The sequence below is a fragment of the Gambusia affinis genome, linkage group LG15, assembly GCF_019740435.1.
Source record: "Gambusia affinis linkage group LG15, SWU_Gaff_1.0, whole genome shotgun sequence".
NCBI classification, from domain to species: domain Eukaryota; kingdom Metazoa; phylum Chordata; class Actinopteri; order Cyprinodontiformes; family Poeciliidae; genus Gambusia; species Gambusia affinis.
In genome coordinates this window covers 19,070,684-19,081,554 of record NC_057882.1, presented here as the reverse complement: position 1 = coordinate 19,081,554, position 10,871 = coordinate 19,070,684, and the positions used below count along the sequence as shown (strand labels likewise).

General features: G+C 36.8%; 1 protein-coding gene across 2 annotated transcripts; it reads left to right on the top strand.

The window, feature by feature from the left end:
- Positions 1–2,279: 2,279 nt before the first annotated feature.
- On the top strand, positions 2,280–10,642 carry tmprss2 (transmembrane serine protease 2). 2 transcript variants are annotated; one of them, XR_006372928.1, is made up of 13 exons: positions 2,280–2,359; positions 3,648–3,743; positions 3,860–3,976; positions 4,072–4,201; positions 5,496–5,612; positions 5,700–5,740; positions 5,903–6,071; positions 7,596–7,762; positions 7,867–7,965; positions 8,561–8,592; positions 8,672–8,703; positions 9,582–9,734; positions 10,073–10,642. XR_006372928.1 is itself a non-coding variant. In XM_044140477.1 (12 exons), exons 1-12 carry the CDS (start codon positions 2,335–2,337, stop codon positions 10,094–10,096), a joined length of 1,281 nt encoding a protein of 426 aa, XP_043996412.1. In that variant the 5' UTR covers positions 2,280–2,334; the 3' UTR covers positions 10,097–10,642. The 2 variants fall into 2 exon arrangements, 1 of the variants encoding a protein (XP_043996412.1); XM_044140477.1 differs by having other exon boundaries at positions 8,561–8,703.
- Positions 10,643–10,871: the final 229 nt, after the last annotated feature.

The following is a 10,871-nucleotide window of genomic DNA, read 5'->3' as shown; positions in this document are numbered from 1 at the left end:
AATATTATCGTTGTTTTTAATCGGTGCTCTTCATCCAATCTCACTGAATTTGACTTTAAAAAGAAAAATGGGGAAAAAATGTTAGTCTCTAGATTTGCAAAGCTGGTAGAGACATAACCTGAAACATTAGCAGTTGTAACAGAATCCAGAAAACACTCAGTCTGGGCAACTGAATCGAATCTGAAGTTTGTTGTTGTACTGTAATAACATTTAAGAGTTCAAGAGGTATGAATACCTACTTTAGCAAACCATCGTTTTAATGAATAAATCTATCTCATGTTAATAATCAGCACCACACCTCATCTTCAACTGACTATTTAAAACAGTGGTCTCCAACCTTTTTATTACCGCGGACCGGTCAAGACTTGGCAATTTTGCTACGACCCGGGGAGGGGTTTTCCCTTTAGGCCAATCTTACAACCTCCTGCAGTGTGTGGTGTGTTACTTGGTGTTGTGTTGAATAATGCCCGAACTAAAATCGGGCATAATTCAACATTGTCTTGGCCCGATTATCTCAGCCTGTGTGGTTTTCCCTGATTGGGAGCGAGAACGCAGCCTGTTGAATGTGACGGGTAGCCAATCAGAAAGCGCGGTGACGTAAGAACGGAGGGAATCCCAAACAGTTGACTTGGCAGCTAAGAGTCCGGTGGACATCGGGGGCGATATGTGGAAATTTCTATTACTACATATAAAGGCCATTATTCGTGAGTGGAATCGGTTCGTGTGTGGTGTTCGTGTGGCTGGACACAAGAACCGATCGTACCTGTTGGACTTTTATCAGTTCTGTGTGGTCACAGAGGTTTGGAAAATCGGCCGACGTGTGAACCAGACCTAAAACTCATAAGCTCTACTCCTCTCATGTCGTCTCGACCACTGCCCTAACGCTCTCGGACTCTGGTCGCTATGATAACGTTTACTTACGTATCCCTTCAAAATAAGATACAGATGCGCCACAACAAACGAATATTTTACTTTCGTGAAAATTTTAACTCACAATAAAGACAGTGTAGTTTATGCACAGTGTACTTGCTCTCTAAGCAGTTTGAAGGCTCCATTGCCTCATTAGCGTGCCGGTCACCATGTCATGCAAAGCGGGCTTGGAATGTGGGATTCACCTACCGGGATAAATCCATTCTCCTGTCTCTTCTCTGGGGCCTTTTCCCCTTCAAAAAGAAGCTTTCCAAAGACATCTGATTTGTTTCTTACTCATTTTGCTGCTTGTGGGCTCAATGTTGGCGCGCAAGACCGAGAGAATCCGGTTAAAGGATTTTTCAAAATAAATGACCCTCCAAATTCAAATACTGTAATACATAAAACGGAAATATTTAATTATTTATTGCGCTGAGGCCCGGGGGTTGGGCACCTCTGATTTAAAACATTAAAATAATTGATCTTGATGGCTTGCTATAACACAAGTTTTACTGTGTAAAAAAATAAAGTAAATAGAAATGTTGTCTTAGTCTAAAAGGATTAATAAACCTTTCCAACTTATTGCCACTTTATTTTGTTTGTATAAATGGTTGCTATTAACCCATTACTATATGTTTGCTGACCAGTGTTAACTCTATAAACTGTGCAGAAAAACTCCTTCAGTCTGCAATCCTAAATTTAATCATTTTCTAAGTAAGAGATTCCAAAACATTATCTTTTAGTTTTAGTAATTTTTCATAACATAGAAACTACTCAGTCTTAAATTCAGTAAATACAACGTAAATGAAACAGCAAGAAATAAAAATGGCATCATACATGAAATACATGTTTACTAACAGATCAAAATAAAAAAGACAACTTGTGAGAAAAGCATAGTTACGCTTTATATTTCTTAACTTACACAGCTAAAAAATAGGAAGCATCCATGTGATTTTATTACAGAACAATAACAAAAAGCTCTCTGAAGGTGCTAGCTGAAACTGGTAAGAAAGTATCATTATTCACAATAAAATGAGTCCCATATAAACTCGGGCTAAAATGCAGCTTATTTACAAAGAAACCATCACACCCAAAGCAACAAGCCAAGTTACAGGCTTCAGAAACAGAAGCCTACATTTTAGGAGACATTTCTTGTATTGTGTTCTACTGCAAGAGGGATTGGCAAAAAAAATAAAAAATAAAATAGCCCCAAATTAAATATTTATTTTGCGAACTAGATGTCTATTTTACAAACTAAACATTTAGTTTCCAAACTGAACATTTAATTTTCAAACTAAATATATGGCTTTCTAGCAACTTAAATATTTACCTAATATGCAAATTAGCCTGACGATAAACGGAAATGGAATGTCAAAATAAAAGCTGGGTTTTGCGGACTTCTATTAAATTCTGCTGCTGGCGGAAATGAGTCGCTTCCGTCGTCGCTTAGGTAAAGTTTCTTTTTTAATATGTATGTAATCGATTCTTTTTCTCTTGACATGTCCAACGTGTTAGTTGGAAACATAGGGCTTACCGTTTTAGCGGCTATCCAGACATTTACTCATGTTTCTATAGCAACAGTTTTCTGTATCAGCGTCCACCATTACAACCAAGCCAGAGCACTTCCGGTTCATGTTAGATTCACGTTTTAGCTGCTTTAGAGCTGCTATCAACGTTTTCAAAACAAACAGTTTTCGGGCTCATTTTCACATACATAATTTTGTTTTACGAATGAATAAATGGGAAGTTTTAAACTTCGATTGCTGCTCTAAAGCAATTTAAGAGTAAATGAACATAAACCGGAAGTGTCCTGGCTTGAAAGTACTATCGTCTCTTGATTCAACTGTTCCTGGAAAACAATGTTCCTCAAACCTTTTCAGACTGAGGATCCTTTAGCCCATTTAACAAAAATATTCACGGACCAACTACCTTGAAATTGCCCCCACAATAACAACATCTAAACCTGAGATGAAAATAGTCTCTTCACAAATGAGAAGGCTGGTAATGTTTTGTAAATGTGACTGGCCACGATAAAACCATGAACAAGCTTTTCAATGATGTCAAACGCATGGAAATAAAGAACTATTTTACACTTGTAAAGTGAGACTGTTGTAAGTACAGACAAAGACTGCTGCAAAGTACAGCGTAAACGTCTATGTGACCGTTGTTACGTAGATCCGCGTTTCCCCATTAGATACGGTTTCCCCGGTGCCTTCTCGCCGCACGTTAGAGATGTCGATTCGAGAGGAGTAGAATCGATGGTTAAAAAGAAAATGTTACTTGAGCAACGAATCAGTACCGCGAGCTGCAGAGTTTATACACAGGTCCTCAAACATGTAGTTTGGGCACTAATATTTAGCTTCCGAGCAAAATAGTTAATTTGAAAGCTTAATAGTTTGTAAACTGTATACATAGCTTATGAATTCAACATTAAATTTTGAACTCTGACATCTATAAATGTAAAATGGTGGAAATATGACTTTTTAAAATGAACACCCATATTTGCTTTCTCTATGACAAGCTAAATTAACCAAAAATGTTGCTATAATTATACAGTATTTGTTTTTACTGTATAACTTTGAAAACAGCACCCTACAATCCTATACTTGACTTAAAACATGAAAGGTTTCACCTGATTTTATGTCATACAGTAAGAAAAAAAGATGGGTATTTCTCAGTGATGTGGTGTAATACAGGGTTCCTTCTTTCATTTGCATTCTAATTTGAATATTTTTCAGATTCCAGACTAAAAAAGTCGTGTCCTCATCCCCGGAAGTCCACCTTCTGTGGTGTTATTCTCCTGGCAGTGGGCGTGATCTTGCTCTGGTATTTCTGTACGTTCACTTAGAGAATGTTGTAGCTTGACTTTGTTTTTGAACTTAACTGTGATTCTGCTTGTGTCCTTCCACTTCTTTTTTATTATCTGTTCTTTCTATGTGTGTCTTTGCAGTATATTACAGGTGTCCATTTGGGAAGTCATGTGGACCGGGTGAGAAGTGTCTGAGCTTCACCCGGTGGTGTGATGGTGTAAAGGACTGTTCAAACGGAGCAGATGAGTCCCAATGCTGTAAGATATTGAGATGGAAATCCTAAATGTTCCTCACTAACACACACACCGATACGCCATTGTTGTCCCTGAGTACGGTTGTTTGTTCTGCACAGTTCGCCTGCAGGGGATTGATTTCCTGCTGCAAGGTTATTCATCAGACGACAATGCCTGGTTGCCTGTATGTGCCGAGAACTGGAATGACAACTACGGGAGTACTGTGTGTGTGCAGATGGGCTACGACAGGTGCTAATAGTTTATTCCCGTATCTACCTAATCTTAAACTGGAATGGAACGCAAAGTATTTGGATTCATTGGCATGGTTTTCACAATGTTACAAAGCAAACTCTGAAATGTGTGACCTACATTTACCAGCTCCCTGACTCAATACTTTGCAAAGCCACATTTGCTGCACATACAGCTGCCAGTCTTTTGGAGTATATATTTACCAACTGTTCACATCTTACACTTCTGCCCGTTCTTTTATGCAAAACAGCTCAAGCTTTATCAGTTTAGATCAAGAGCATCTGCAGACACCAATTTTGTAATTTTGCCATAAATAGTTCCAGACTTTGACTAGGCCATTGTAGCACATGAAATAACAATATGTCTTTAATCTAAACAATCACAATGCAGCTACGGCTGTATGTTTAGATTTGTTGTCAAAATTTGAAGTTAAAAAGGGAAGAAAACTACTTCATGTCCTTATAATTAAATTGGTCTCCAGTCTGAATATTCCAATTTGAAATACTGATCTATGTGTGCTACAAACAAAGTGGTTGACAATTCTAGTGTAGGTGACCAGGCAAGGTGACCTATCAGATTTCAAGATTAGTTGTAAATTTTCCTTTAAGTTATATGACAAATAAGCAGCTTGAACTCCATGAGCAATTTGGTAAATTGCACGTTAGAACTGACAACTGTGCAAAGGTTCAATCAAGATTTTGTCTAAATCATTATTAACTGTTTAGCCAAAATTGATGTCCTTTTTGTCTTAAAGTTCCATCCATCCAGATATCTGGGTTTGGGATTTTTTTAGCTGTTAAAAAATTAAAGGTTTGTAGAAGTATTTGCCATATATTCATTATAAACTTTTGTATTTAAAAATCTCCGTGTCGTGTTGAGAGTAATGGTAGGACACAAGTGTAGGTAAACGAAACAGAGTGTCCCATCGCATTCAGTCCAGCAGAGACACAACTAAAGTAAGAAAAATATTTGGGAGGTATAACAGAGCATCTAGCAATGAATGAAGATGAGGAAGAGTTTAGCTATTAAAGAGGAGGTGGAGATGACAAAGGGTCCAAAGAGATAACAGGTGAATGGATGTAGCTGGGGAAGGGAGCAAGGAGAGGGAAAAGAGGACAAGAGAATGAAAAACACAATGAAACGAACTGAACTGATTCAAAAGATAAAAGGAATAAAACAATAAAGGAATACTTAAAGCATAGACAGAGGAGGCTAAACGTCCAAACACGAATGGATCATAACACTGAATACTCTAAAATGTTCACTGTTTCTTGTCTCTCTGTGTATCCCACAGCAAGTTTTATGAGAGCTCTTCTCAAGTCAACTTTAAAGCCTCAGCCCCAGCGGGATTCTTGAAGCTAAAGTCTGGAAGTAGCTCTGAATCCCCGATACAGACACAGCTCATGCACAGGTATGGCTACAACATCATATTAGTATGGATAGTGATTTAGAGTGAACTAATAATAACATAATAATCTTATCTTACTTTACCTTGCAGCCCAGAGTGCTCAGTCAGAGCTGTTAAACTTCATTGCATTGGTGAGTTTCTAACTGGCACAAGAGTGCAAGATAAGAAGACGTTACTGCATGACTCATGACAGAATAAATCAGACAAGTACAGAGACTTTGTGTTTGTGACAGGGTGAAATACTAAATTACAATGTTATTTATTTTTTTGCTTCTTTTACTCTCAATGTTGAGAATGTGGCAAGAGTTTCGCAGCTCCCAGCGGTCGCGTCGTAGGCGGCTATGAGGCCGTGAAAGGAGCTTGGCCATGGCAAGTCAGCCTCCAGGTTTACCATCAGCATGTGTGCGGCGGCACCATCGTCAGTTCATACTGGATCCTGACTGCAGCACACTGCTTCCAAACGTGAGTCGTTACTCATTATTTTCTAAATAAACGCAAAAACGCTCAAGGGTTTAGGTCTTACGCTTCGACCTGGGCATAATTTAGTACTATGTGATTGGTATGTTAAGAACTGATGACATTCTGATGGCAAAAACTGCATTTGCCAAATAATTGTGCAATTTGACATTTCGAAAATTACAAATGTCAAATTTGCTCAATTACAATACAGCAATAAAAAAAACCATGTTTTTTGATAAAAAGTTTTGGAGCTAGGATGAGGCAGGTTTTTTGGGCGGATCGAAATTGGGAACCTTTTTTGCATCATATGAAAAAGAAGACGACCGGAACTAGGAGGAGGATTGTGGTTTGGTTTGGTTTTTTTCTTTTGTTTTAATGATTTGCGCATGAGCAAATTTACTCACATATGATTTTTATAGAGTTTCTTATTCAGTGGATAAACCCCAATTGCAAAATTGTGTTTATGTTATTAGTGGAAGATCAACTAAAATTTTGTTACATTTGCAATGGAAACAGTTGCAATTAGACTTTTAAGAGGGCGGTCGGTCATCTTACCTTTGGGTTTAATGTATATCTCAGGTGATTCCTGAAGTAGGATAAGTAGATACCAGTCATCTGCAAATTCCAACCATTCAAATTCACTCCTAAATTTGAACCATATCAAACTCTGGTAAGTGCTTTTAATATTGTGTTATACAACTACAAGGCATTGTGTATGTCTGGAGACGGTCACCTCCTCGTAAGTCCGTCGCAATAAGCAACTAATCAATTAACTGCATGCTAAATTAAAATGAGCTCAATAGTTTTCATTCTGATCATCCATATTTTCTTTACAGAAACTTTATAATCCATTTCTTATGGCTTCACTTGTATGTGGTTTTTATTTCCTTTTTATTTATCGGTTTTGGTTGTTCTGCTTTATATTTATGGAGTTTCAGTATGGAGAGTTCTACAAAATTAAGATTTATTAGTCTCAGAGAGGGAGACTATATATTGCATTGTTGTGGCATTGTCACTATATTACTTGAAAATGGTTTCAAAACAACAATATTATAGTAATTACTGGGACAATTCATTGCCCAGCAAAATTTGTTATGACTTGACTTTGACTGTGCCATCTCAGCCCTTTCAGGACAACAAGATCGCTTGCGACTGGCTTGTAGTCTTCAGTGAAAGATTCTGCCCTTCCCACTGTCAAAGTTGCTGCTTCAGAAATGATGTGAATTATGCTCTCTGACAGCTTTCCCTTCCTTGAAAACTCTGTCTTTACAAATGCACATCTGGACAGACCAAATAAATTATGTCTATATTGGACCTCTTAATTTTGTTGGTTTCAATATTAGACCAATATTAATATTGGTAATATGGATGTACTAATTTAATGACTGGGTGTCATGCAGTAGCAATGTGCGTCATGTGTACAACTCAATGATCTGTTCTGTTCTTGCTAGTTGTCCATACTACAAAAATGATTCATGTATGGCTTACTCATAAGACGAGATCCACTAAATTTGTTTTCCATGACAGACTTTCTGATCCTCAATTGTGGACGGTAACCTATGGGGATGTGCAGTTGTCAAAGATGCCAACGAGAATGCCAACTGAGAGAATCGTTAGACATCAGAAATTTGACCCTAAGACCAATGACTTCGACATTGCATTGCTAAAACTCAGTAAGCCCATCATTTTCAAACGTAAGTGCTTCTTCTTTAAATTCATGTTTTATCTATAGACTAACATCTATGAAAACCATCAATTCACTTCATCTTGACAAAATGCATTATATTTCTTTATTTAGAAAGAACAGTGAGACCACTGTGTCTTCCCAATGTTGAGCTTCATATGAATAATAGCAAAGATGCCTGGGTCACTGGATGGGGGCAATTGTATGCGTCTGGTGAGCTGAATGAACATCAGCTTTTCCTGACATTTCATGCTGTTTTCATTCTCAAATTTTCCTCCCTGTGTTTCTTTTTTTTTTCTAATTTTTTGAATTTTGCTTCCTGCACATGTTGAGGACCAGTAATTGTCATGATTGACTAAGTTAAGTTGTACGGAAGCCAAGAGCGGGCATTTTCTCACATATACTTTGTCCAAAGGTTTTCTCAAGATAACAAGTAAATTTCCTGATGGTTTACTCAAGATAAAATAATTTTCTGTTTTCTCAAGATAAAACAGAAATGGTTTTCTCGCTATAATGTGTTAACTTTCCAATGGTTTTGCATGTGTATTAAATCCGATTTCATCCTCCAAACGCTTGACACAACGGCATGCATTTGAAGGCTGGATTCAGGATCAAAACACACACCAATCATCTCGTGGAGACAACAAATTTAGTTTTCTCTAGATTAACTCATCTCAAAAAAACCGTGGGTATATGTACCTGTTATCTCAAGAAAACCATCTGGAAAAAGAATGTGGGGAAAATGTCCACTTTCGACTTCCGTAAAGTTACCTATAGATTTGAAAATATATATATCTTTCTTTTTCAGGTCCATCTCCTGATAAACTACATCAAGCTCAGGTTACCGTTTATGTTCGAGAGTTATGTAATCATCGTTACGTGTTGAATGGGAGGGTAACTGATACCATGTTCTGCGCAGGCAAAATGCGAGGAGGCGTCGATACCTGCCAAGTTAGTTTTGCCTCATAAGCATCACAGCTGTCACATGCCAGAGCTGCATAATCACAACTAAGAATCAGATATTATAATTATTTCAGATGATTTCAGAATAATTTAGTTAATAATTCTCTGACCACTCACTAAGCGGTGAATTTGTTTCTCCATCTTTAGCCTTCAATATGAGCGTAAATAAAAAAATAAACATTACAGAACTCTGTGAAATCTACCGCAATGATCCCACAATACACATGCTTTTAAACCTACCTTGCTATCACTTTTACTGGCGTATAAGAAAAGTATAATTTAAAATAAATGCACAAATGATTCTACGGTAGCTCCTTGGTTAGATGTACAGGGATAATTTGATATTGTTTAGATATTTATTTTAGGATACCATATGTAAATTTCATAGGAAACTGTTTGGTATCAAAATGTTTAAAAGAAATTTAGCTAATGCTTCAAATAAGACATCAGCTGCTTTGTTGTTTTCAGTTATTATTTTATTAAGTAGAGTAAATGAGTAAAGCAATGCTACACTGTAAAAAAAAAAAAAGTCTCTATGCTAAAATACCGGCAGCCGTGGTTGCCAGAGTTTTACCATATAAATGCAGTGAAATCTGTATTTATAAATTTTATACAGATCATTTTCTGAATAAATACGGGAAAATTCTGTGGTTGCCAGAATTTAACCGAATTAAAAATTCTGGCAGCCACAGCTGCTGATATTTTAACCATAAAAAAAGAGATCTGTTTGTTTGTTTTTTTACAGTGTATTGATGGGACAACAGAAGTCAAGAATGCAGCAAAAATGTGTGGCAGCATATTGTTTTATGACATTGCATGTGTTATAAATACATTGTCCTGACAAATTTCTGTCCTGTTTCCTGTAGGGTGACAGTGGAGGACCTCTGGTGTTTAACTCAGGAAATGTATGGTGGCTGATAGGGATCACTAGCTGGGGCTTTGGATGTGGTTTGAAGACCAAGCCAGGAATGTACTCCAATGTATCGTACTTTAGGGAGTGGATACAGAAACAAATGCAGGTACAGTAGTGTGCATCAACATCTTGTCCAATGTAATTATTTAATTTTATGTCCTAAATCTTCGCCGTTGAATGATTAAAAAAACGAAACATCTATTCCTGATTTTTATGTTTGCATGTCAGCAGGTTTCTGTTTTTTGCAGCTAAATACTGTTAAACTTTACACTTCAGCTTTTTGTTTGTTCTTGCTTTGTGTTTCCAAGACATTCAACTGTGTTTTTGTGGAATCTGGTAATTCTTTATGACATTGTTTAAAACTGTGTGAATCATTTGCAGATTTTAAAACCATAAACATTATCACAAATATCTAATTCTGCCTTTCCTTTTTAATCTCCACAGGATGAGTGGCAAACAGAACTCTGATGTCCCTACCAATGCACTTTGAGTCCAAAACATTGGGAAAATGTGATTAATGAGGATTTTTTTTTTTTTTAATCAGGTATTGGGAGAAAAAAAATCCTATTAAATATGCTTTTTTTCTCAATGCAAGCATTTAATGTTTGCTTTTAGAAAAAAAAATCTAGCTATTTATTTGCTCAGATGTGCGAGATTTGTCTGAATGTGGATTCCTGCCACTGTTAATGAACAGTTAACCTAGTCATTCATCTGGATGTGGACATCCCAACATGCTACAAGGTGTGACTTTACAGAAACTGATCTATTTCCTCGTTGAAAAATAGGGAGATAGTTTGAGGAAATGCTCAGGCTGAGATTTTTATTATTTAACTGGAAATGTACATTTAAATTTTATGATGTCTTTTGTCTTTATTACTTTCACTATCTTATTCAGGATTCTGTGTATTCTCACTGTTGCAAAGCTCCGTGTGAGGTAATTTCTTTGTAAAACAACTGTAAATGATTCACCAAATGTTTGGAACTCCTGAGATTAAAGCCTATTTGAACAGAAAACAGTGATGTAAACAGTGATGTAGCATGCTTCTGCTTTACATCCACATCATCTAGATGAGGGCCCAGGGGTCACCAAACTTTTTGAATCTTAGATTTTACCTTTGGGGTGTTGACACAAAGTACTACAGCTAATGTTTCTATCTCACTTAACAGTTGCTTTTATTGTTTTGTTTTATGAATGAGACATTTATAGCATTTTCTTCTAAATTATCCCTGTTCTGCTTTTGTA

What these genes read in the sequence shown, in the direction of transcription:
- tmprss2 (XM_044140477.1), top strand. Translation starts at nt 2,335, where the DNA reads ATGAGTCGCTTCCGTCGTCGCTTAG. An exon ending in TCGCTTCCGTCGTCGCTTAG is followed by an intron (nt 2,360 to 3,647) that starts GTAAAGTTTCTT and finishes AATATTTTTCAG; the next exon opens with ATTCCAGACTAAAAAAGTCG. An exon ending in TAAGCCCATCATTTTCAAAC is followed by an intron (nt 7,763 to 7,866) that starts GTAAGTGCTTCT and finishes TTCTTTATTTAG; the next exon opens with AAAGAACAGTGAGACCACTG.